The following is a 27,059-nucleotide window of genomic DNA, read 5'->3' as shown; positions in this document are numbered from 1 at the left end:
CTTACTACATCGTTGAGAGTTGAAATTCAAGTGAAGTAACTGATCTCTATTATACGTTACAGGGCATCACGTCATCCACATTAAATATAACAATTCTCTAGTACATTAATAATTGTTTTTTACTCTTCACTAACCTTTTACCTCACATTGACATTGTCAAGCCATAAAAACTATCAAAAGAATGTTCTTTAAAACCAAACAACTTTTTATTCAAACTTAATCTGGATGATAACAATCATAGTTTAACTATCAAATTTCATCCAAAATATACGAAGGAGGCATCAATTACCATCAAAATTCACTTTTTAACATGATACTGTGACAGAATGAGCATTTAATGTGAAAACGCAATATTGCATAATCTTTGCTGTGTAAAAAAGTTGCCAGTTACCTTTGAATTCTCAAGCACAATAGTATATCAGACTTCTTCTAGTGTTTTAATTTCGTACAATCTTCTATCTAATCTATGGACAGATTTAGCTAATATTTCAATTCACAACTGCAAACACTTTAAAGAACCTCTTTGAATGCTTCTTGTGGTCTGCTAATAGTGTGTTCTTTTAGTTTTTGATAATCTGCTTGGTAAATCTATTATAGCTAAACAAGAGATTGTACGAGATGAGGTCCTGTTTAGCTTCTTCTTTTCGTTCTCATATATTTAGTGAAAGTCAATGTCCACTACAGAGGAGCTTCGAATATCCGAATACCAATTATCTGAATTTCGGATTTTCCAAAGATGTCAAGGTCCTGATAGAAACTTTATATCAAAGACATGTATCCAACACTGATCACGTGTTTTGTTTACAGTGATTAAATGTGTACTCGGCTTACTGACAAGCCACCGAGAACAGTCCTGGTCATTGATGGGAGCCCAGGCACTGTCTCCAAATCACTGACTGCCTGAGCCCCCCCACCCCAACCCCAGACTTTCCCTGAAGTTCTATACAGAGGTGTACCTTAAACCCCTCTCCTCAGATAATCTCTCCTACATTGTCCTGTACAGGCAAAGGTGGAACTTGTCAAAAAGTTGCAGTAAAACGGTGTGTGTGTGTGTGTGTGTGCGCGTGCACACGCGCTGTTTGGACTCTCACCACCGCACCCCTGCCCAAAACAGCAGCTGTCTTGTTGTTGGTGTCCAGTCTGGCTGCCCCGGAGGGAGTGGATGCGGGGGGCGGGGGCAGCCGGGTCAGACTGGGACGGAGACACGATGGGGGGAGCAAACGGGGGGTGGGGGATGGTGTTGGACAGGGTAGGAGCGGATGGGGGCCGAGATTGGACAGGGTTAAGGGGTGGGCAGGGGGCAGGGGTGGGGGCGAACGGGGGCCGGTGTTGGACGGGATTGGGGACGGACGGGGGTGGTGAGGATGGATGGGATTGAGGGGTGGGTGGGGAAGGCGGTGTGGACGGGGGACAGGGTTGGGGCGGTGTTGGATGGGGTTAGGGGTGGACGGGAGGATGGTGTTGGACAGGGTTGGGGGGCAGGCAGGGGTGGGGGCAGTGTTGGATGGGGTTGGGGGTGGACAAGAGGACAGAATTGGACGGGGTGCGATGTTGGAAGGGGTTGGGGGAACGGGGGCTCGCTCACAGTGTGCTGCTGTCTTGCCTTCTGAACGGGAAGCAGACTTAACAGAAAATTCCGAGCCCCAGAGGAAAGGCATTGAATCAATTAACTGAGTAATCAATTATCCGAACGAAATAGTGCCCACCCATCTCGTTCAGATAATCGAGGTTCCTCTGTTTATCTAAATTACTGCAAAAAGTAAACATAATCCAATCCTAACCCGAATACTCTATTAAAAACAAGAGTGAGCATAATGTAAATGATCTAAATATCCAGCTGGATTTTCTTTTGGTATGACAGTACGAAAAAATATCTTGGTCTTTTAGTGGTGGTATGCTGTGAATGCATACTGAATTAACTTAATTTGCTAAATACAATGTGTAAATATTATATTGTCAATATAAATGCAGAATTTAACATTTTAACATGTACATAATTAAGTTATCTTATCAGAATCAATGTTCACAGTTGACCAAGTAAACAGTTTAAGTAAAATTTTGAAAACATTAAAGTTATTTTAATAAAGAGGTTTTACTTCCTAGTTAAAATTAGAAATCTTTATTTGGTTGAGTTATGTGTGGCCTAGGACTTATTTATTGAATCTCAAATGGCAGAGCTACATGACTTGTAAATATGGTAAAATCGATGTTGTTGGAGAAAACAAGGAGCTGAATCAAAGTACAGTTTTAGTGGATCATTCAAAACTTGCCTAATTATCTTTAAATACATGAATCTAGTTTATACCTGCTTCATGAGCTTCAACTATCATTTTTGCATGTACTTAATCAGTTTAGAACTGTGGGTGAATGAGTTACGTTGCAAAGATTTAAGTGGGAATATGATTTGTAGCAATTTTTAACTTTGTAGAAATAGCAGTAGCCTACATTAATACAACCAAAACAGGAAACAAGGAAAATATAGCAGATGCTGGAAACCTGAGACAGTATTGGAGAACTCTCAAAATGCAACAGGTCAGCCAGCACCTTCAATGTAATAAAGCACAACATAATATGGCATTTGACAAAGGCATTATGAACAAAAACACCAAGCCACAAAAGAAGATATTAGGACCGATGACCAAAAATCTTAACAAAGGAGGTAGGTTTTAAGGAGTATCACAAAGGACAAAAGCAAGATAAACAAACAGAGACGTTCATGGAGGGAAATTCAGAGTTTAGGGAGATTAATAAATTACCATTCTAGTAAACACAACAATTGGGATTGCTCAAGAAATTTTAATCAGACGAGTGCAGCTATCTCCAAGGGTTGCAAGACTGATAGAAATTAGATTTGCGGAGGGAATGACCAGGCCATTGAAGGGTTTAAAAATCAAGGTTTCTTTTAACCACGAGCCAATATAGGTCAGTGATCTCAGCAGTGTTAGGTAAACTGCATTTAGCAAAAGTTAGGACAAGGACATAGCTCTGGATGATCTCTACTGTATGGAGCATAAAATGCAGGATGCCAACCAAGATTCCACTGGAATAATGTCTGGATATGGCAGAGGCATGGATGTTGGTATCAGCAGAAGAATAGAAGACAATGTAAATACAGATAACTTTACAGAGGTGGAAATAGATGATCATAGTGACAGTAAGGATATATGTCATGCAGTATGGACATATGTGGTTGAAAGTTTATGTTAGGGTTAAAATAGGTAGAGAATGCAAGCAATTTGGAACAGCTTCAGACAGGTGCCAGGAGTGATATAATCAGCGGTGAGAGAGTGGATTCTGTAACAAAGAACAAGAACAATTGCTTTTGTCTTCCAGTATTAAGTGGAGACATTACACTGGCACCACTAAAGATATCTTCCTCTCTCCTCGTTTGTTAAGATTCCAGAGGGATCCTCCATAACCCATAGACCCCTCTTCCATCACTCCATCACTTTCTCTCACACACCTCTAGGCACTTTTCCAAGCATATGGAGAAAATATAACACTTGTTTTTTTTATAATGTTCTCTCTTGTCACTATCCAAGGTCCCAAATACATCTTCTAGATGAAGCAACTGGTTCAATCTAATTTTTCAATCTACTGAGTCTATTGCATTCACTGCTCACAATGTGGTATCTTCTACATTAGTGATTCAAAATGCAGATTAGGTGATAGTGTTATGGAGCACAAAGTACTATCTGTAAGAATGACCCTAACCTTGCCATTTCAATATACAACCTAATTATCATGTTAACATTTCCATCCTCGTCCTGCTGCAGTGTTCCAGTGAAGCCCAACACAAGCTGGAGTAACAGCAATGTATTTTCCCCTTAGGCACTTTATAGTCTTCAGGACTCAACATGGAGTTCTACAACTTCAGACCATGAACACTGGTTACACCATTCCACCCCATCTGCAGAGAAAGTGTTAGGAGTGATGGAAGAGGGGATTATTTGTATCAAAACAAAACACCTAACCTCTCCATATTTATATTTTACCTTCCACTTCATTACCTATTCACTTAAACTGTTTATAATTATGTACAACCTTTTTCTATCACTCCCAAACTTGCATTCCTAGCTAGCTTTGTAGGATTAAATTTAGATTCTTCACCTAAGTCATTAACATGAATTATAAATAACTGAAGTTCTGGCATTGATCTGAATAGCTCTCCATAAGTCACAGCCTGACAATCTAAATATCATGTTTATCTGTACTCTTTGCTCTTGTCTGTTAACCAATCTCTATGTATGTTAATGTTAGTCTGTATTCATGAACCCTTATTTTGCACTTCAATCTTTGTACAGCGTTTAATTGATTGAATGTCATTTAGAAATTGAAGTACATTATATATCCAGTTTCCACTATATAAAAAAATTATACAAACAAGATAGAACAGATTGTGCTACCCTGTTAAGATTTTCTACATGGGTTATTATGACTTCCTTAATAGATTCTAACATTTTCCCGATGACTGATGTCAAGCTAGTTCCTGATTTCTCTCTCTCTTCCTCTTGCTAATTTCCAGTCTGCTGGAACAATTCCAGAATGTAGAGAATGTAATGAAAAATATAATCAGCGCATTAAAAATATATCCAGTATCTCTCAGTTCCTCATTATCTAAGCTTTTTTTTGCCTATCAGGTACCAGTATCTACTTTATCAATCTGGAAAGTTTATTTTGCATCTTTAGTGTCACATCTTTGACACAAACCCATTTTCCTTTCAGATAGGAGCTATAAAATGAATTGTAAGTAATTGTTGTTTGGTTTAACTAACGTGTTAGGCAAAGAACAATTGGCATAAACTTCATAGCCTTTTTAAGCAAGCTTGCACAGACGCAAATTTACCAGACACCAGCATTTTTTTGTGCATGCGTAGTCATGCATAAGTGCTGTCTGGAATAAATGTTGCAACATTGTGGCAATGGGTTGTTTAATTAGTTGACTTTTTGCACACAGCCCAGGGAAACAGTAGGAGAAAAACTAATGATTTGAGCTGACACCTATCGCAAGAATGTGCAGAGAGTTAGGCAACAGCTTGCTCTAGCATTAAAAGAACGAGAAATGAACTTAGTGATCCAAAAGGACTTTTCACCATAGACACATAGAGGCTATCTTCCCTAGCTAAGGAATCTAGAATCGAAGTTGATCATTTAAATCTGACAGGCGGAGAAATTTCTACACCTAAAGGATAGTGAATCTTTGAAATCTTCTAATAGAGGTTTGTGGATGCTCCATTACAGATTTTATTTAAGGCTGAGATGAACATATCTCAGGAAAAGCAAGGAACATGGGGAGTTCATGAGAAATGGATTTGGGGCTGAAGAACAGCAATGATTGTACGAATAGTGGAACAGGCTTGAATTGCTGTATGATACACATCTCCCACTTAAGTTTGGTTTACTAATAAACTTGTGAAAACAAATAGATTGAATGGAAATGCACATGTTCTAGAAAAACGTCAGAGTTATTTGATAGCACGAGTGTCAGAAGGGTAGGTGGGTCTTTATTTTATTTTTATTCATGCAGGGTTTGTGTGTTTTGCAGGTTGGGTCAGTATTTATTGCTTATCAATAATTACCCTTCAAAGTGTTGATAGGCAGACCATTTGGTGGAGGTATGCTCACAATAATGTTGGGAAGGGAATTCAGGATTTTGACTTTGCAACAATGAAGGAACATGATATATTTCCAAGTGGGTTTGAGAAGAACCTGCAGGTGTGTTTTAAAAGAACTTGCACATGGTGTTGTTCCCTGTTTGGGTTTGGAAGCTATCTACAGAGCCTTGGTAAGTTGCTGCAGTGTATCTTGTAGACGATACAAATTGCTGCTACTAAGTGTCAGTGGCAGTGAGTGAACGTTTGTGGATGTGGTGCTGACCAAGCAGATTGTTTTGTCCTCCATACATAAACATTAGTAAACAGACCATATACTCTGTTTCTCTGCTGTATATTCTTTAAGTTCTGGGCAATCATTGGTGTTATCATTGATAAGAAACTAAACTGGACTAGCCATATGAATATTGTAGCTACAAATGCAGGTGAGCCTATCCATTATGTACAAGGCACAAGTCAGGAGTGCAATGAAATATTCCCTCCTTGCCTAGATGACTACAGCTCCAACAATGCTGGACACCAACCAGGAGAAAGCAACCCAATTGATTGCCATCGCAGCCACAACCTCCTCCATTGACACTCAGTAGTAGCAGTGTGCCCTGTCTATAAGATGCATTGCAGCTACTCTTCAAAGTTCTTTAGACTGCATCTTCTAACCCACAGCTACTACTAGTTAGGCTACATTTGGAATATTGTGTGCAGTTCTGGTCACCATTGGAAGGATGTAGATGCTTTGGAGACAGTTCAGAGAAAGTTTACTGGGATATTGCCTGGTCTGGAGGTTTTGAATATGAAGAGAGGTTGGGTAAACTCAGATTGTTTTCACTGGAAAAATGGAGGATTAAGGGGCACTGAGAGAGATCTACAAAGGTATGAGAGGCAGAGTTAGGGAGGGTAGTCAGAGGCTTTTTTCCCAGGGTGAAACAGCCAACTACAGGAGGGCACAGGTTCAACACGAGAGAGGGAAAGTTTAAGGAAGAGGTTCAGGGAAAATATTTACACAGATGGTGGTGGGTGCCTGGAACACACAGCCAATGAAGATGGTGGAAGCAAGCACGTTAGCAATGTTTAAGGCGTAGTTGATAAACACATGAACAGGAGGAGAACAGAAGGACAGAAACCATGTGGGGGAAATAAGTAGCAGCTCCAAATAAGGAATAGGAATCAACACAGGCTTGCTAGGCTGAAGAGCTTGTTCCTGTGCTGTATTGTTCTTTGTTTCTTTTGTACTCTGACTAAAATCTGTATCACAGTGTTGACTAAAATCTGTATCACAGTATCACAGCACGGCCATCTACATTAATTTTCAGTACCCTCAGAAGTTTCTCATCTGTCTTAAAAGGAGACATCTTATCCTGAGATTATGCCCCGTGGTTCTAAGTCTCCTAGAAAGGAGAAAAGAACTTCCCAGATTCTGTCAACACCCCCAATAATATTGTATATTTCAAGAATGTCACCTCTTATTCTCCGAAACTCCAATAAGTACAGGAATAAACTACTTAATTTCCTCTCATTAGAAAATGCCACATTACCCTAGTATATCTTTCCTTGGCTAAGCTAACCAAAACTGTTCACGGTATTCCAGGTATGCTCAAATGAATGGTTTTAGCAAGACTTCCACATTCCACATACTCCATTCATTTTGAAATAAAGTCCAACTGTCAATTTGCCTTCCCTATTACCTGAAGTTGTATTCTGTTCTTTTTTTTCCAATCTATTTAAATAATATTCAGCTCCTTTATTCTCCCTGCCAATATGCACAACCTCACACTTTCCCACATTGTATTAGAACATAGAACATAGAACATAGAAGAATACAGCGCAGTACAGGCCCTTCGGCTCTCGATGTTGCGCCGATCCAAGCCCACCTAACCTACACTAGCCCACTATCCTCCATATACCTATCCAATGCCCGGTTAAATGCCCATAATGAGGGAGAGTCCACCACTGCTACTGGCAGGGCATTCCATGAACTCACGACTCGCTGAGTAAAGAACCTACCCCTAACATCTGTCCTATACCTACCCCCCTCAATTTAAAGCTATGCCCCCTTGTAATAGCTGACTCCATACGTGGAAAAAGATTCTCACTGTCAACCCTATCTAAACCCCTAATCATCTTATACACCTCTATCAAGTCACCCCTAAACCTTCTTTTCTTCAATGAAAACAACCCCAAGTGCCTCAGCCTTTCCTCATACGATCTTTCTACCATACCAGGCAACATCCTGGTAAACCTCCTCTGCACCCGTTCCAGTGCCTCCACATCCTTCCTATAGTATGGCGACCAAAACTGCACACAATACTCCAGATGTGGCCGCACCAGAGTCTTATACAACTGCAACATGACCTCAGTACTCAGTACTCAATTCCTCTACCAATAAAAGCCAGTACGCCATATGCCTTCTTCACCGCACTATTTACCTGGGTGGCAACTTTCAAAGATTTGTGTACATGGACACCAAAATCCCTCTGCTCATCCACACTACCAAGTATCCGACCGTTAGCCCAGTACCCCATCTTTTTATTACTCTTACCAAAGTGAATCACCTCACACTTAGCTACATTGAACTCCATTTGCCACTTTTCTGCCCAGTTCTGCAGCTTATCTATATCCCGCTGCAACCTGCCACATCCTTCCTCACTGTCAACAACTCCTCCGACTTTCGTATCATCCGCAAACTTGCTCACCCAACCTTCTAACCCCTCCTCCAGGTCATTTATAAAAATGACAAACAGCAATGGTCCCAAAACAGATCCTTGCGGATCACCGCTAGTGACGGCACTCCAAGATGAACCTTTGCCATCAACTACTACCCTCTGTCTTCTTCCAGCCAGCTAACTCCTAATCCAAACCTCCAACTCACCCTCAATGCCATACCTCCGTATTTTTTGCAGTAGTCTACCATGGGGAACCTTATCAAACGCCTTACTAAAATCCATATACACCACATCTACCGCTTTCCCCTCGTCCACCTCCTTAGTCACCTTCTCAAAGAATTCAATAAGGTTTGTGAGGCATGACTTGCCCTTCACAAAACCATGCTGACTACCCTTGATCACATTATTCCTATCCAGATGTTCATAAATCCTATCCCTTACAATTCTCTCTAAGATTTTGCCCACAACAGAAGTGAGACTCACCGGCCTATAGTTGCTAGGGTTATCCCTACTCCCCTTCTTGAACAAGGGAACCACATTGGCTAGCCTCCAATCTTCTGGCACTACTCCTGTAGACAACGAGGACATAAAAATCAAGGCCAATGGCTCTGCAATCTCCTCCCTTGCTTTCCAGAGAATCCTAGGATAAATGCCATCAGGCCCAGGGGACTTATCTATTTTCACCCTTTCCAGAATTTCCAACACCTCTTCTCTACATACCTCAAAGCCATCCATTCTACTTAATTGTGACTCAGTACTCACATTGACAACAATGTCCTGTTCCTAATTGAATACTGACGAAAAGTATTCATTCAGTGTGTCCCCAATCTCTTCAGCCTCCACACGCAACTTCCCACTACTATCCTTGACTGGACCTATTCCTACCCTAGTCATTCTTTTATTCCTGACATACCTATATTCCATCTGCCAATGTTTTGCTTAATTAGCATGTTTTCATTCACTGTATATTCTGTCATCCTCATCACTCGCTCTCCCACCTATTTTCTCCCCTGCAAACTTAGTGATTGTACATTCTCTTTCATCATCCATTATGTTGTAAATAGTTCTGACCACAGTTCTCTCTCCTATAGCACTCCATTATTTATAGGTTGTCATCCTGAAAATTCCAACTCCACCTATCTGTCTTTTATCAGTTAGCCAATCCTTCATCCATGCTAACATATTAACCCAACACCATAGGCTGCTATCTGAAGTAGTTTTATGCATAGTATCTTATTGAATGTCTTAAAATCTAAATATTTCATATCCACTGGTTCCCCTTTATCTACCTTGTTTGGTCCCTACTCAAATTCCAGTAAATTTGTCAGGGGTGATGTTCTCTTCAAACAAAGCCACATTGACTCTGCTTAGTTATATTGCACATTTCTAAATGGTATGCTATTGCATGCTTTATAATAGATTAACATTTTCCCAATGACAGATATTAACCTTGCTGCCACATAGGTACTTGTGTTTTTGGTCCCCCTTTGTTTCTGAATAAGATTGCTAACATTGACAGTTTTAAAAACCTTTGGGACTTTTCCAGCGTTATTGTTAGGTTACTAGCAGACTCAATATGACCTAATGACTGACCTAATTCTGCTTCCCTATATTACGGTCAGTGTATCCACCAATTCCATAGCTACTTCCTTGAAAATCATAGGATGCTACCAATCAAGTCCTAGGAACCTATCGTCCTTTTGCCTTATTAACGAGATAAAAAGTATTAATTTCCTCTTCCCCTTTTGCTCCTTGATAATTTAGTATTCTTGGAATGCTACAAGTTTTCTATTTAGAACAGAGAACAGTACAGCACAGAATAGGTCCTTCAGCCCACAATGTTGTGCCGAGCATTGATCCTCATGAATGCACCCTCATATTTCTGTGACCATATGCATGTCCAGCAGTCTCTTAAATGTCCCCAATGACCTTGCTTCCACAACTGCAGCTGGCAACGCATTCCATGCTCTCACAACTCTCTGTGTAAAGAACCCGCCTCTGACATCCCCTTTATACTTTCCTCCAACCAGCTTAAAACTATGGCTCCTCGTGTTAGCCATTTCTGCCCTGGGAAATAGTCTCTGGCTATTGACTCTATCTATGCCTCTCATTATCTTGTATCAGGGAAATAATATATTCAACACATCTGATATTTCCTGGTTCCTCATAATTATTTCTCTAGTTTCATTCTTAAAGGGGCCTGTATTCAGCTTGCTTCCTTTTAATATGTTTAAAGGAAACTCTTACTTGTCATTTTGCAGATTGGTTAGATCAGTTGGCTGGACAGTTGGGTTGCAACAAAGCGTGATGCCAACACTGTGGGTTCAATTCCTACACTGGCCAAGGTTACTCCTTCTCAATCTCTCCCCTTTCTTGAGATGTGGTGACTCAAATTAAACCACTGCCATTATCTCTCTCTAACAATATAGCAGCCCTTTGTTCTAAAAGACTGTAGTGAGTTTAGCTTTTTAATCTTGTTTGTTTATCCCGAGTTTATTTTTTCTCCTTTTTGTTGGTCATCTTTTGTTTGCTTTTAATTCCCTCAATCCTCTGACTTACCACTAATCTTTGCCACTTTGGATTTTTCTTTCAATTTAATATCATCTTTTATTTCTTTGGTAGACTGAAGGTTAGTTTATCCCCATTTTATTATCTTACAATTTATTCTTCAGTCTACAATACAACTACTCTTAGGGAGTTTATAAACTATTCTCCTCCATTGTCTTTCACCCCTTGTTATTTCTTCCCTTCACCACATGGATTCTACTTCCCTTCACAAAATGGATTCAATTTCTTACAGTCTAAGATAATTTCTTATTATCAATCTTATTCCCTCTTGTAATATGATAGCTGCCTTCCCACCCTACCTGCTGAATATCTTGTTCCAAGTTTTGATCCCCTTGTAACCATGTTGCTGCAAATGGCTATAAGATCACTCCCATGAACCTCTTTTTGTGCAGTTAATATATTTTGTTCCTAACACTCTGGGTACTTGGTGGGCGGCACGGTGGCACAGTGGTTAGCACTGCTGCCTCACAGCGCCTGAGACCCGGGTTCAGTTCCCGCCTCAGGCGACTGACTGTGTGGAGTTTGCACGTTCTCCCCGTGTCTGCGTGGGTTTCCTCCGGGTGCTCCGGTTTCCTCCCACAGTCACAAAAGATGTGCAGGGTCAGGTGAATTGGCCATGCTAAATTCCCCGTAGTGTTAGGTAAGGGGTAAATGTAGGGGTATGGGTGGGTTTCGCTTCGGCGGGTCGGTGTGGACTTGTTGGGCCGAAGGGCCTGTTTCCACACTGTAATCTAATCTAATCTAATCTAATCTAATCTACTTAAGTAGAGGGACTTTAATTTTGCCCTTACCAATTTTTCTCTTTTACCATAATTGCTGCTTTTTCTTTTAAAATATTTCTTCCTGTCCACTCTGGGTACCATTACCTAAATGGCTGCCCTGCAATGCTGCCATATCCCTTGCTTTGTAAGCCTAAATATTCCCCTCTACAGAACATTCCACTATATCCACACCACTATATGGACTTCAGTAAGGCATTCGATGAGGTTCCCCATGGGAGACTGATTATCAAGGTTAGATCGCATGGAATACAGGGAGAACTAGCCATTTGGATACACAACTGCCTCAAAGGTAGAAGACAGAGGGTGGTGGTGGAGGGTTGTTTTTCAGACTGGAGGCCTGTGACCAATGGAGTTCCACAAGGATCGGTGTTGGGTCCTTTACTTTTTGTCGTTTACATAAATGATTTGGATGCGAGCATAAGAGGTACAGTTAGTAAGTTTGCAGATGACACCAAAATAATGGAGGTGTAGTGGACAGCAAAGAGGGTTACCTCAGATTACAACAGGATCTGGACCAGATGAGCTGAGAAGTGGCAGATGGAGTTTAATTCAGATAAATGCGAGGTGCTGCATTTTGGGAAAGCAAATCTTAGCAGGACGTATACACTTAATGGTAAGGTCCTAGGGAGTGTTGCTGAACAAAGAGACCTTGGAGTGCAGGTTCATAGCTCCTTGAAAATAGAGTCGCGGGTAGACAGGATAGTGAAGAAGGAGTTTGGTATGCTTTTCTTTATTGGTCAGAGTATTGAGTACAGGAGTTGGGAGGTCATGTTGCGGCTGTACAGATTATTGGTTAGGCCACTGTTGGAATAGTGCGTGCAGTTCTGATCTCCTTCCTATCGGAAAGGTGTTGTGAAACTTGAAAGTGTTCAGAAAAGATTTACAAGGATGTTGCTAGGGTTGGAGGATTTGAGCTACAGGGAGATACTGAACAGGCTGGGACTGTTTTCCCTGGAGCGTTGGAGGCTGAGGGGTGACCTTATAGAGGTTTACAAAATTATGAGGGGCATGGATAGAATAAATAGACAAAATCTTTAACTGGGGAGGGGGAGTCCAGAACTAGAGGGCATAGGTTTAGGGTGAGAGGGGAAAGATATAAAAGAGACCTAAGGGGCAACATCTTCACGCAGAGGGTGGTACGTGTATGGAGTGAGCTGCCAGAGGATGTGGTGGAGGCTGGTACAATTGCAACATTTAAGAGGCATTTGGATGGGTATATGAATAGGAAGGGTTTGGAGGGATATGGGCCGGGTGCTGGCAGGTGGGACTAGATTGGTTGGGGATATCTGGTTGGCATGGACAGGTTGGACCGAAGGGTCTGTTTCCATGCTGTACATCTCTATGACTTAGTTTAAAACCCTCTGTACAGTCCTAGGTTATTCAATTCACCAGGTCCATGGTCCCATCACAGTTCAAATGAAGCCCAACACACCAGAACAGCATCCTTCTATCCTCTTACTGGTGCCAGTTCCCCAAGAACTGAAATACATACCTCCCACTCAAGTCTTTGAACTATACATTTAACTCTCACTTTATTTAGCCAATGCCAATTTGCCCATGGTCCAGAAACTAAATCTGACATCATCTTGGAGTTTCTGCTTTAGAATTTAGAGCCGGACTGTCCAATATTTTTGCAGCAGAACCCCTTTGTTGTTCAATTGAAGCCATTGGTACGTACCAATGTGGATGACAAAACTGCACCCTTCCATTTCCATCCCAAACTCCTCTCTAGACCCAAGGAGATACCCTTCAATTAAGCAACAGGCAGACAAAATTGCTGCATACAACAGTATTATCCCCTAATTATACTGCCCCTATTACTATGTTACTGTTTCTTCCCCGACTTGAATGGCTTCCTGTACTACAGTGCTCCTGTAAGTTCAGTCATTCTCCTTGCAGTTCCTGCATTCGTCCATATAGTTTACATCAACCTCATAATATTTGATTATTGCAAGGGTTAAGACAGCTTGAACTCTGCTCCTGGGGTCCCACATTCCCTCACCTGCAGCACACCCTCTTGTTCCTCATCACAGACTAAATCTTCTGGACATGATCAATTCCTGGAGAAAAGTGTTCAGGGAACTTCCCTCTCCTTGATGTGTCACAATATCTGCAACTTAGATCCCAGCTCCTGAATTCAGATCTGAAGTTCCTTGAGCTGCACTTACTACAAATGTGTTTATTCCGGATCCTTCCCTTGGTGTCCAGCAGTTCCCACATGCTGCAACAATAGCACATCCTGAGGATTATTCGAGAGGCTGAGAGGGTGATTGATAGAAGCTACAGGGACATAGTTACGCCGGAGAACAGAGGTAGCTGGGTAACAGTTAGAGGTGGGAAGGGGAAGAAGCAGGCAGTGCAGGGTTCCCCTGTGGTCGTTCCCCTAAAAAATAAATATACAGCTTTGGAAACTGTTGGGGGGGACAGCGTTGCAGGTGTAAGCTGCAGTGAAGGGGTCTGTGGCTCTGAGACTCAGAAGGGAAAGGGGGAGAGGAGGAGAGCGCTAGTTATAGGGGACTCTCTAGTTAGAGGGACGGACAGGCGGTTCTGTGGACATGGGCGAGACTCACGGATGGTTTGTTGCCTCCCGGGTGCTAGGGTCCGAGACGTCTCAGACCGTGTCTTCAGAATCCTTAAGGGGGAGGGTGTGCAGCCAGAAGTCGTGGTGCACATTGGCACCAACGACATAGGTAGGAAGAGGGGTGGGGAGGTCATTCAAGAGCTCAAGGAGTTAGGCTGGAAGCTAAAAGCTAGGACAGACAGAGTCGTCATCTCTGGGTTGTTGCCGGTGCCACGTGACAGTGAGGCAAAGAATAGGGAGAGAGTGCAGTTGAACACGTGGCTGCAAGGCTGGTGTAGGAGGGAGGGCTTCAGATATTTGGACAATTGGACTGCATTCTGGGGAAGGTGGGACCTGTACAAACAGGACGGGTTGCACCTGAACCAAAAGGGCACCAATATCCTGGGGGGTAGGTTTGCTAGCACTCTTCGGGGGGGTTTAAACTAATTTGGCAGGGGGATGGGATCCGGACTTGTAGTCCAGCAAGTAGGTTAGCTGTTTGTCAGGATGCCCAAGACTGTAGGGGGGCTGTGGAGAAGGTAGCACTGACAGGGACTACTAGCGGACACAGAGATGGGCTCAAGTGCGTATACATCAACGCAAGGAGTATCAGAAATAAGGTGGGTGAACTTAAGGCGTGGATCGGTACCTGGGACTACGATGTTGTGGCCATCACGGAAACGTGGATAGATGTGGGACAGGAATGGCTGTTGGAGGTTCCTGGTTACAGGTGTTTCAGTAAGATTAGGGAGGGTGGGAAAAAAGGAGGGGGGGTGGCATTGCTAATTAGAAATGGTATAACGGCTGCAGAAAGGAAGTTTGAGGGGGATCTGCCTCTGGAGGTAGTATGGGCTGAAGTCAGAAATAGGAAAGGTGCAGTCACCTTGTTGGGTGTTTACTATAGGCCCCCCAATAGCAGCAGAGATGTGGAGAAACAGATTGGGAAACAGATTTTGGAAAGGTGCAGAAGCCACAGGATCGTAGTCATGGGCGACTTCAACTTCCCAAATATTGATTGGAAGCTCTTTAGATCAAGTAGATTGGATGGGGCGGTGTTTGTGCAGTGTGTCCAGGAAGCTTTTCTAACGCAGTATGTAGATTGTCCAACCAGAGGGGAGGCCATATTGGATTTGGTACTCGGTAATGAACCGGGACAAGTGGTGGGCTTGTTAGTGGGTGAACATTTTGGAGATGGTGACCACAATTCTGTGACTTTCACCTTGGTTATGGAGAGAGATAGGTGCGCACAACAAGGTAGATTTTATAATTGGGGGAAGGGAAATTACGATGCTGTAAGGCAGGATTTGAGGAGCATAGGCTGTCAGGGAAGGATGTGGTGGAAATGTGGAACTTTTTCAAAGAGCAGATACGACGTGTCCATGATATGTATGTACCTATCAGGCAGGAAAGAAATGGTCGTGTGAAGGAGCCTTGGTTGACGAGAGAGGTTGAATGTCTGGTAAAGAGGAAGAAGGAGGCTTACATAAGGTTGAGGAAACAGGATTCAAACAGAGCAGTGGAGGGATACAGGATAGCCAGAAGGGACCTGAAGAAAGGGATTAGGAGAGCTAAGAGAGGGCATGAAAAATCGTTGGCGGATAGGATCAAGGATAACCCCAAGGCATTTTATGCGTATGTGAGAAACCAGAGAATGACGAGAACGAGGGTAGGTCCGATCAAGGACAGTAGTGGGAGACTGTGTATTGAGTCGGAAGAGATAGGAGAGGTCTTGAACAAGTACTTCTCTTCAGTATTTACGAACGAGAGGGACCGTATTGTAGAAGGGGAAAGTGTGAAATGGACTGGTAAGCTAGAAGAGATACCTGTTAGAAAGGAAGATGTGTTGGACATTTTGAACAACTTGAGGATAGACAAGTCCCCCGGGCCTGAAGGGATATATCCTAGGATTATGTGGGAAGCTAGAGAGGAAATTGCAGTACCGTTGGCAATGATCTTCTCGTCTTCACTGGCAAAGGGGGTGGTACCAGGGGACTGGAGAGTAGCGAATGTTGTGCCCCTGTTCAAAAAAGGGAATAGGGATAACCCCGGGAATTACAGGCCTGTTAGTCTTACTTCTGTGGTAGGCAAAGTAATGGAAAGGGTACTGAGGGATAGGATTTATGAGTATCTGGAAAGACACTGCTTGATTAGGGACAGCCAGCACGGATTTGTGAAGGGTAGGTCTTGCCTTACAAGTCTTATTGAATTCTTCGAGGAGGTGACCAAGCATGTGGATGAGGGAAGAGCAGTGGATGTAGTGTACATGGATTTCAGTAAGGCATTTGATAAGGTTCCCCATGGTAGGCTTATGCGGAAAGTCAGGAGGCATGGGATAGAGGGAAATTTGGCCAATTGGATAGAAAACTGGCTAACCGGTCGAAGGCAGAGAGTGGTGGTAGATGGTAAATACTCAGCCTGGAGCCCAGTTACAAGTGGAGTTCCGCAGGGATCAGTTCTGGGTCCTCTGCTGTTTGTAATTTTTATTAATGACTTAGATGAGGGAGTCGAAGGGTGGGTCAGTAAATTTGCAGATGATACAAAGATAGGTGGAGTTGTGGACAGTGAGGAGGGCTGTTGTCGGCTGCAGAGGGACTTAGATATGATGCAGAGCTGGGCTGAGGAGTGGCAGATGGAGTTCAACCCTGCCAAGTGTGAGGTTGTCCATTTTGGAAGAACAAATAAGAATGCGGAATACAGGGTTAATGGTAGGGTTCTTAGTCAGGTGGAGGAACAGAGGGATCTTGGGGTCTATGTACATAGATCTTTGAAGGTTGCCACTCAGGTGGATAGAGTTTGTAAGAAGGCCTATGGAGTATTATCGTTCATTAGCAGAGGGATTGAATTCAAGAGTCGTGAAGTGATGTTGCAGCTGTACAGGACTTTGGTTAGGCCACAGTAGGAGTACTGTGTGCAGTTCTGGTCGCCTCACTATAGGAAAGATGTGGAAGCTTTGGAGAGGGTGCAGAGAAGATTTACCAGGATGTTGCCTGGAATGGAGAGGAAGTCGTACGAGGATAGGTTGAGAGTTCTCGGTCTTTTCTCGTTGGAACGGCGAAGGATGAGGGGTGACTTGATAGAGGTTTATAAGATGATCAGAGGAATAGATAGAGTAGACAGTCAGAAACTTTTTCCCCAGGTACAACAGAGTGTTACAAGGGGACATAAATTTAAGGTGAAGGGTGGAAGGTATAGGGGAGATGTCAGGGGTGGGTTCTTTACCCAGAGAGTGGTGGGGGCATGGAATGCGCTGCCCGTGGGAGTGGTGGAGTCGGAATCATTGGCGACCTTTAAGCGGCATTTGGATAGGTACATGGATGGGTACTTAATCTAGGTTAGAAGTTCGGCACAACATCGTGGGCCGAAGGGCCTGTTCTGTGCTGTATTGTTCTATGTTCTATGTCTATCACCATTGTGTTTTATTTAGTTAATTACTCTCATTTCCATGTTCTTCACACTTTAAGTCAATCATATTTAAACTATCAAGAAAGGGAGGAGAAAAGACTAGTCATCGAAACACAAATTAAAGTTATTACTTTTAAATAAAACTCATCAAGCCTGCTCAATCAGCTGCTTTCCCTGAAATCTCATCATATGGTAGTTCATGACATCACTCCGCTGTGTTTTACTGCAGATAGACCTCTCAATCACACCTTTTGTCCCCACCTGCTCAGCTCTCATTCAAAATGTACTATCTTGACTCTTATGAGTATGATCAACTTTAATCACTTACCAGATATTTAGCAATTAACTAGCTTCTTCTGTCGTTCAGTAGAAGTCAATTCCTGAAGCCTGAAAAGGCTAAACATTTCTTTCACTTCCTCCCTTTCACTCTCTGAAGTGTACACATCTGATATTCCTTTGTAGATATTTTTGGTCACCATGTCAAGATGTGTATGACATACCTTTGTACCAGGTGGAACTTGAGTCCAGGCCTTCTGCCCCAGAGGTTGGGACAAACAGGACAGTATTTTCAGTCAAACTAAGTTCTTATATATGCTTCTAACCCCAAAGACCACAGTCACTTGATGAGGATTCTTTTCAAAATACTTAAAGGAATAGGCAGGGTACGTGCAGGTAAAACATTGGGAGATCGAGAACTGGGGGAACACAGTTTTAAAATAAGGATGCTGTTTAAGATTGCGGGAAGAACTTGTTTTTACTTGAAGGGTGATGAATCTGTGAAATTTAAAATCCCTGACGGTTGTAGAAGCTCAGTCTTTGAGTATATTTAAAAAGTAGAATTTGATAGATATTAGATTACCAATGACAAATGGTACAGGTAAAATAATTGAAGTATTAGATTGGCCATGATTACATTAAATGGTGGCACATGCTCAACAGGCTAAATGGCCTATTCCTGTTCCTATCTCTGCTCCAGTTGGTTCTTAATCGAGCTACTTCTTTTTGGAAACCTTGGAAAAGGAACCAATCTTAAGGCTGACAACTACAGAATGTAAACTGTAGCTTTCAGCTTAATGTAAACTATGAACTAAATTTAACTAAATTTAACTGAAATTAAATTTAAAATTAGCATCTCAAACAACAAATGCACACACAGTCCTAGAACTTCAAGATCTTGACCATTATTGGCACTGGAATGTCTTCAAATTAAAACCAAGAAAGGAGCTGTTCTGCGTAAGGAATTCAGGATTTTTTAGAAATGCACAACAGGAATACAGTGGTAAATGGTGAGATGAATTATTATCTCTTACATGTGCACTATTCCCTGTATTTTAAATTGCTTAAGGTTAATGACAAATCTTTCAGAGAAAAGTATGAATTCAGTCAATGTACCTGTTGATCTTTATTGAAAGTTTGAGGAATGTTGAGTTCTAATTGCTGTCAAATAGAAAATAATACAGAACAATGTGCAGCAAAATAGTGTGTACTGGTATATATTCATTGCTACAATTGGATTTAGCTTGAGTAGAGTGACCAGTTAAACAGTATTAATGTTTTTATTTAAATTGAAGTATACAATCAAGGACATTGACTTAACATTTTTTTGAAATAAAACATATAATTCCATTTTTACTAACAATTAGCTTTTTATTATTCCACAGCATCCAGCAGAAGAAGCTTAGATAACATTAGCAATTCAAAACCACTAACAGATACAGAACTGGCAAAGAAAAGAAATGGAAAGAAACCAAAAGGAAACTTAAAGGTAAGGAAATACCTGTTAATGTTCGTATTGGTTGAGTCAATACAAATGTTATGGTAATGTTTATATACACAAGAGCATTCAGATGATAAAATGAACAGTATCACGCAGAAATGTTATAGATTCAAATACTTGAACACAAGGGCAGTTTGGTGGCTTAGTGATTAGCACTGCTGCCTCATGGCACTAGTGACCGCTGTTCGATTCCAGCCTTGGGTAACTAACTGTGGAATTTGCACATTCTCTTCATGTCTGCGTCAGTTTTTGCCAGGCACTCCAGTTTCTACTGTCCAAAGATATGCAGATTAAATGGATGGGCTATGCTAAATTGCCCTGTAGTGTCCAGGGACATGCAAGTTAGGTAATTTAACCATGGTAAATTTAGGGTTACAGGGATAGTGCAGGATGCCCAGTCTGGGTGTAACACTGTTCGGAAGAATGGTGGAGACTCAGACCAAATGGCCTTTTTCTGTACTGTAGGAATTTTATGATTCTATAAGATCATTTTCACTCTTCAGAGGAAACAGCATTCTGATACTGACTAGAGCCATTGGTGTACGAATAAGTAAAATAATTGGATGACTTCTTACCAACACACTGAACTATTGCTGTGCCAGTGGTTTTATGTCACTGCCTAAATCAATTTTGAGCCACCGGGGAACAAAGCTGAAGAAAGTTAATAGGGAATAATATAGGCATGTTATTCAACAAGCAGAAAGCCATTCAGGTCTCTGGGAAAAAGACTCTTATTCTTGCCTAACATTTGGATGATGAGGGCAATTTTGGTAGCTGGAGTGTGCATTCATGTGTTCAAATTCCTTTCACTTTGTTTTTAATTGAGTTTGCTTCAGTGCCATGATCTTAATTAGATTTTGGATTGTGGAGGTAACTGGGAATAGTTTACTGAACTCTGTACAGTAAAATAATCAACATTCAGAACAATTGAAAAATGATAGTCTCCCACAAAAGAAAGTGTTGGCAGTTCTGACGTTAGCTCAAGATTGTTATGAAACAACATTGACGTGTAGAAAAATGCAATCAGACCTAAGGTTTTGTCTCTCTGACCTTGTAGGTAAACATTAAAAACTATTTCCAGCAAAAAGCAGAAACATTAAAAGTTTAATTTAGTTAGCTTTTGTGATAATTGATTTATTGTATTCAGTCAGACCTACAGTGACCTTTGTTAAAAAAAACCCTCCATAATTATATAAATTCTCACTCCCAATTCTGTCCCTTTTAGATTGAAGTGATGCATGAAGCCAGTCAGGGGGGATCCAGTCATGTCCAAGTACCAACTGAAAGTGAAGAGAACCTGTCAACAAGGAGGAGGTAAGATAACTAATCACATGTTTTTAGATCTGTGTAGAGGATCACTATCAATGTGCTCTACACAAAATTATATTTTGTATTCTCAAAGACCTCTGTCTTAATATTGTGCATTGTCATTTAATGGAGAACTTAATCTTTTGTAAATATTAAGTTTTAGAACAAATAACATCTGAATTACCTTGTCTTTGAACTTGCTATGTCAGAGGATGCTAAATATCATGACTATTCTTAATGAGTTTATATCACAGAATAATTGTGATATAGTTCTAATAGATATGGTGCTAGTTATTAATGCTTTAAACAGAAATGCTAAATAGATAAGTCAGTATACCCCTGTATAATGAAATTGAAAAGACACTCCTTATTGACATTGTTAGAAATAACTTACAAGTTTGAAAGTTACAACCATCATGTCTCAAATCAGGAATTGTGGAAAGCTTTTAAAACTGTTTGCAGGTAAGCACAAGATGCAGAGGGGCAATAACTAAATCCAATTTCTCAAATTTATTCTCCAGATTGAATGTTCTGCCAGTTGTATCTCAGGGATTGGACAGGTTTTAATTCCTGGGTAAAGAACTCTCTGAAACGAGGAAATCTCAGCTGGCCAGACAACAGGAATAAGAACTCTGAAATTATGAGGGATAAGGATTGGTAGACTGGGAAACAGGAGAAGGTAGGTCAGGAAAGAACGGGTCACTGGGGAAATGGAGATTTAGTGTAGGCAGGTGAGAAAATGATTCCCAGGTGATCTTCTGGTTCTTCATCACAACTGATGCAAAAATCAGATTCTCAATTACTGTTCAGGTTCATGGCCTTGAGAGGTAAAGGTTTCCTTACCTTCCACTCAGCATGTCAAACGCAAAACGGAAAGGATTACGGGGTTGAAGAGGTGGTTTAACTAGGATCTCCTGGGCACACTGTCACTACAGTAGACAAAATGCACAAGTAGGAAGTTCCAGCAATCAAAATATTCATCCTTCTGTGAAAATAACCACAGAATGACAATGAACTGGAAAACCCAGTTAACAAATGAATTGAAATCTAGCTTACTTGTAGAACTTCAACCCTAGGTGAAGGGTGAAAAATAATGGAATGCTATAGGAGACAACAAATCCTACATTATTGCACAACTGCCATTTTGAAAATGACTCCTGGAAGACAATCAATGAAGGCAGAGTGGTGGACATTGTCCGTATAGATTTCAGCAAGGCTTTTGACAAGGTTCCACATGGTAGACTAGTTAGCAAGGTTAGATTACATGGCATACAAGGAGAAATAGCCATTTGGATACAAAATTGGCTCAAAACAGGAGAGAGGGTGGTGGTGGAGGGTTACTTTTTGGACTGGAGGCCTGTGACCAGCAGTGTGCCGCAAGGATTGGTGCTGGGACCTTTGATTTCTGTAATTTATGTAAATGATTTGGATGAGAATATAGGTGGTATGGTTAGTAAGTTTGCAGCTGACACAAAAATTGGCAGCGCAGTGGACAGCGAAGGTGGTTACTTCAGAGTATAACGGAACCTAGATCGAATGGGTTGAGGAGTGGCAGATGGAGTTTAATTTAGGCAAACATGTGGTGTTGCATATCAGGGCAAGATTTATACACTTAATGGTAAGGTCTGAGGGAGTTGCCAAACAAGGACAGCTTGAGATGAAGGTTCACAGCCTTTGAAGGCGGAGTCACCGGTAGACAGGGTAGTGAAGGCAGCATTTGGTACATTTGCCTTTATTGTTCAGTGCATCAAGAATAGGAGATGGGAAACTGTTACAACTGTACAAGGCATAGATTAAACCACTGTTGGAATAGGTGTTCAATTCTGGTCTTCCTGCTATAGGAAGGATATTATGAAACTCAAAAGGTTTCAGAAAAGATTTACAAGAATGTTGCCAGGGTTGGAGAGTTTGAGCTATTTCCTGGGGCTATTTTCCCTGGAGTATTTGAAGCTAAGGGGTGACCTAATAGACAATAGATGCAGGATAAGCCATTCTGCCCTTCGAGCCTGCACCACCATTCAATATGATCATGGCTGATCATCCTTAATCAGTATCCTGTTCCTGCCTGATCTCCATAACCCTTGATTCCACTATCCTTGAGAGCTCTATCCAACTCTTTCTTAAATGAATCCAGAGACTGGGTCTCCACTGCCCTCTGGGGCACAGCATTCCACACAGCCATCACTCTCTGAGTGAAGAAGAGAGATTTATAAAATCATTGGCATGGATAGCATGAATAGCCAAGATTTAGAGATGCTGGTGTTGGACTGGGGTGTACAAAGTTAAAAATCACAACACCACGTTATAGTCCGACAGGTTTAATTGGAAGTACTAGCTTTCGGAGCGCTGCTCCTTCATCAGGTGGTTGTGGAGTACACAATTGTAAGACAAAATTTACAGCAAAAGGTTAGTGTGATCTAACTGAAATTATACATTGAAAAATACCTTGATTGTTTGTTGAGTCTCTCATCTGTTAGAATGACCAGGATAGTTTCACTTCTTTCATATGTAAATTGCAAAACTTGCAAAAATACAATGTAACTGTGCGGTACAAATTCACCCCACAAACATGCGTGTCTGGGGTGGCGGGTTGTGAGAGAGAGTGAGAGAAAAAAAAGAGATTTAAGGGGCAATGTTTTCATGCAAATGATGGTGCAATAATTGCATGAGCTGCTAGAGGTGGAGGCGGCTGGTACAATTAAACATTTATAAGCATTTGTAGCTCAGGTTGAGGTTCTGGATGTAGGTTTGCTTGCTGAGCTAGAAGGTTCAGTTTCAGATGTTTTGTCACCATACAATGTAACATCTTCAGTGACCCTCTGGCTGAAGCACTGGTGGTGTAGCTCACTTTCTATTTAAATGTTTGGGACTCCTTGGGCTGGTGATGTCATTGCCTGTTTTTTTTCCCCTCAGGGGTAGTAAATGGGATCCAAGTCAATGTGTTTGTTGATGGCATTTCAACTGGAATTCTATGTTTCTAGGAATTCTTGTGCATGGCTGATTGGGACAACACATGCATCCTAGGACAAGCCAAAGTGGTGTCCTTCCTCACCTGTATGTAAGGATACTAGTGAGAGTGGGTCATGTCTTTTTGTGGCTAGTTGGTGTTCATGTATCCTAGTGGCTAGTTTTCTGCCTGTTTGTCCAAAGTAATGTTTGTTGCAGTTCTTGCATGGTATTTTGTAAGTGACATTAGTTTTGCTTGTCATCTGTATAGGGTCTTTCAAGTTCATTAGCTGCTGTTTTATAGTGTGTTGGTGGGCTACCATGATGACAATGGGTCTGAGTAGTCTGGCAGTCATTTCAGAGAGGTCTTTGATGTAGAGGAGTGTGGCTAGGGTTTCTGGACACATCCTATAGCGGTGAGACAAGAATTACACACAGTATTCTAAGTGTAGCCTAACCAATATCCTGTGCAGTTGCAACATGACCTCCCAACTCCTACACTCAATACTCTGATCAATAAAAGGAAAGCATACCAAAACACGTTCTTCACTATTCCATCTACCCATGACTCCACTTTCAAGGAACTATGATCCTGCACTCCAAGGTCTCTTTGTTCAGCAACACTCAACAGCTTATAGTCACTGCTCTCATTTGCCTTTCCAAAATGCAATATTAAACGCTATCTGCTACTCCTCAGCCCATCCAATCCAGATCCTGTTGAACTCTGAATTACCCTTCTTCACTGTCCATCTAATCATTGTGTAATCATTGTGTTATTAACCATACCTAAGTTGACATCCAATTATTGACATAAATGACAAAAATCAAAGGACCCAGCACTGATTCTTGTGGCACTCCACTGGTCACAGGCCTCCAATTTGAAAAGCAACCCTCCACCACCACCCTCTGAATTCTACCTTCAAACCAGTTCTGTATCCAAATAGCTAGTTCTCCGTCTATTCTAAGTAATCTAACCTTGCTAACCTATTGCACCTATCCCATCATGGTGATCAAGGACTACTCTTCCTGCCCCCTGCAATCCAGAAGAAATCCAAACTTCAACTTTTATTTGTTAAGTTTCCAGTAAAGGAAACTGAAGGGAAAGTTAGAACAAGAGAAGTCAAGAAAGAGAACTGTATCAATGAGGCAGAAAACTCGGAAAGGCATCATGCTGTAAGGTTGAGTGAAATAAGGGTTGATGGGAAGGGTGAGAGCAGTAACAAATTAAAAATACTTTACATGAATGCACGAAGCATTAGACATAAGATGGATGAGCTTGAGGCTCTTTTGGAAATTGGCAGATACGATATTGTGGGGATAACGGAGACGTGGCTTCAAGTGGACAGGGCCTGGAAAATGAATATTCAACGCTACACATGCTATCGTAAAGACTGACGGGCAGAGGGGGTGGGGTGGCCTTGTTGGTAACGGACGATAGTCAGTCCCTTGCGCGGGGGGACCTAGAGTCAGTGTGGATAGAGCTTCGAAATACTAAGGGTAAAAAGACCCTCTTGGGAGTCATCTACAGGCCCCCAAACAGTAGTCTGGATGTCGGATGTAAGTTAAATCAGGAGCTGAAATTGGCTTGTCGCAAAGATGTCACTACAGTTGTTATGGGGGGATTTTAACATGCAGGTAGACTGGGAGAATCAGGATGGTATTGGGCCTCAAGAAAGAGACTTTGTGGAGTGCTTCAGAGATGGATTCTTAGAGCAGCTGGTGCTGGAGCCGACCAGGGAGAAGGCAATTCTGGATCTGGTATTGTGTAACGAACTAGAATTGGTCAGAGACCTCGAAGTGAAGGAGCCATTGGGAAGTAGTGACCATAATACAATAAGCTTCAATCTGCAATTTGAGAGGGAGAGGGTACAGTCCGAAGTGACAGTACTTCTGTTGAATAAAGGGAATTATGGAGCTATGAGGGAGGAGCTGGCCAAAGTTCAATGGTGCAATACCTTAGCAGGGATGACCGTAGAGGAACAATGGCAGATATTTCTGTGTATAATGCAGAAGTTGCAGGATCAGTTCATTCCTAAAAGGAAGAAAGATCCCAGGAGGAGGCATGGGCGGCTGTGGCTGATGAGGAAAGTAAAGAAACATATAAAGTTAAAAGAGAAAAAGTATAACATAGCTAAGATAAGTGGGAAAACTGAGGACTGGGAAGCTTTTAAGGAGCAACAGAGGGTTATTAAGAAGGAAATATGCAGAGGAAAAATGAGGTACGAAGGTAAACTGGCCAAGAATATTGAGGATAGTAAAAGCTTTTTTAGGTATGTGCAAGGCAAAAAAATGGTTAGGACAAGAATTGGGCCCTTGAAGACAAACAGGGGAATATATTACTAGGAACAAAGAAATGGCAGAGGAATTAAATGGGTACTTCAGATCTGTGTTCACTGGGGAAGACACAAGCAATCTCCGAGGTAATAGTGGCTGAAGGACCTGAACTTAAGGGAATTTATATTTGCCAGGATTTGGTGTTGGAGAGACGGTTAGGTCTGAAGGTTAAGTCTCTGGGGCCTGATGGTCTACATCCCAGGGTACTGAAGGAGGTGGCTCGGGAAATCGTGGATGCGTTGGTGATTATTTTCCAGAGTTCAATAGATTCAGGGTCGGTTGCTGAGGATTGGAGGGTGGCTAATGTTATACCACTTTTTAAGAAAGGTGGCAGAGAGAAAGCAGGAAATTATAGACCAGTTAGTCTGACCTCAGTGGTGGGAAAGATGCTGGAGTCTATTATAAAAGGACGAAATTACTGCACATCTGGATAGTAGTAACAGGATAGGACAGAGTCAGCATGGATTTACGAAGGGGAAATCATGCTTGACTAATCTTCTGGAATTTTTTGAGGATGTAACTCTGAAGTTGGACGAGGGAGATCCAGTAGATGCAGTGTACCTGGACTTTCAGAAAGCTTTTGATAAAGTCCCACACAGGAGGTTAGTGAGTAAAATTAGGGTGCATGGTATTGGGGGCAAAGTACTAGATTGGATTGAGAATTGGTTGGCTAATAGGAAACAAAGGGTAGTGATAAACAGCTCCATTTCAGAATAGCAGGCAGTGACCAGTGGGGTACCGCAGGGATCCGTGCTGGGACCGCAGCTTTTTACAATATATGTTAATGATATAGAAGATGGTATCAGCAATAACATTAGCAAATTTGCTGATGATACAAAGCTGGGTGGCAGGGTGAAATGTGATGAGGATGTTAGGAGATTACAGGGTGACCTGGACAAGTTAGGTGAGTGGGCAGATGCAGTTTAATGTGGATAAATGTATGGTTATCCACTTTGGTGGCAAGAACAGGAAGGCAGACTACTACCTCAATGGAATCAATTTATGTAAAGGGGCAGTACAGAGAGATCTGGGTGTTCTTGTACACCAGTCAATGAAGGCAAGCATGCAGGTACAGCAGGTAGTGAAGGCGGCTAATAGCATGCTGGCCTT

The 27,059-nt window shown here is 41.8% G+C and overlaps 1 protein-coding gene across 8 annotated transcripts in view; it reads left to right on the top strand.

Annotated features, from left to right (window-relative positions):
* LOC122555988 (guanine nucleotide exchange factor DBS) overlaps positions 1–27,059 on the top strand; it is a 404,319-nt gene that overhangs the window by 204,510 nt on the left and 172,750 nt on the right. For all 8 annotated transcript variants that reach the window (XM_043702332.2, XM_087993537.1, XM_043702330.2 and 5 more), the window contains exons 14-15: positions 19,246–19,349; positions 20,587–20,675. In XM_043702332.2, the coding sequence (XP_043558267.1) occupies positions 19,246–19,349; positions 20,587–20,675 (193 nt within the window). The remainder of the gene's footprint in view (positions 1–19,245; positions 19,350–20,586; positions 20,676–27,059) is intronic.

This window comes from Chiloscyllium plagiosum, unplaced genomic scaffold (genome assembly GCF_037043375.1).
Source record: "Chiloscyllium plagiosum isolate Xiang-an unplaced genomic scaffold, Cpla_swu_hap1 HiC_scaffold_13, whole genome shotgun sequence".
Classification (NCBI taxonomy): Eukaryota; Metazoa; Chordata; class Chondrichthyes; order Orectolobiformes; family Hemiscylliidae; genus Chiloscyllium; species Chiloscyllium plagiosum.
The sequence above is the reverse complement of the archived record's forward strand: the minus strand, read 5'-3'. Positions and strand labels throughout refer to the sequence as shown.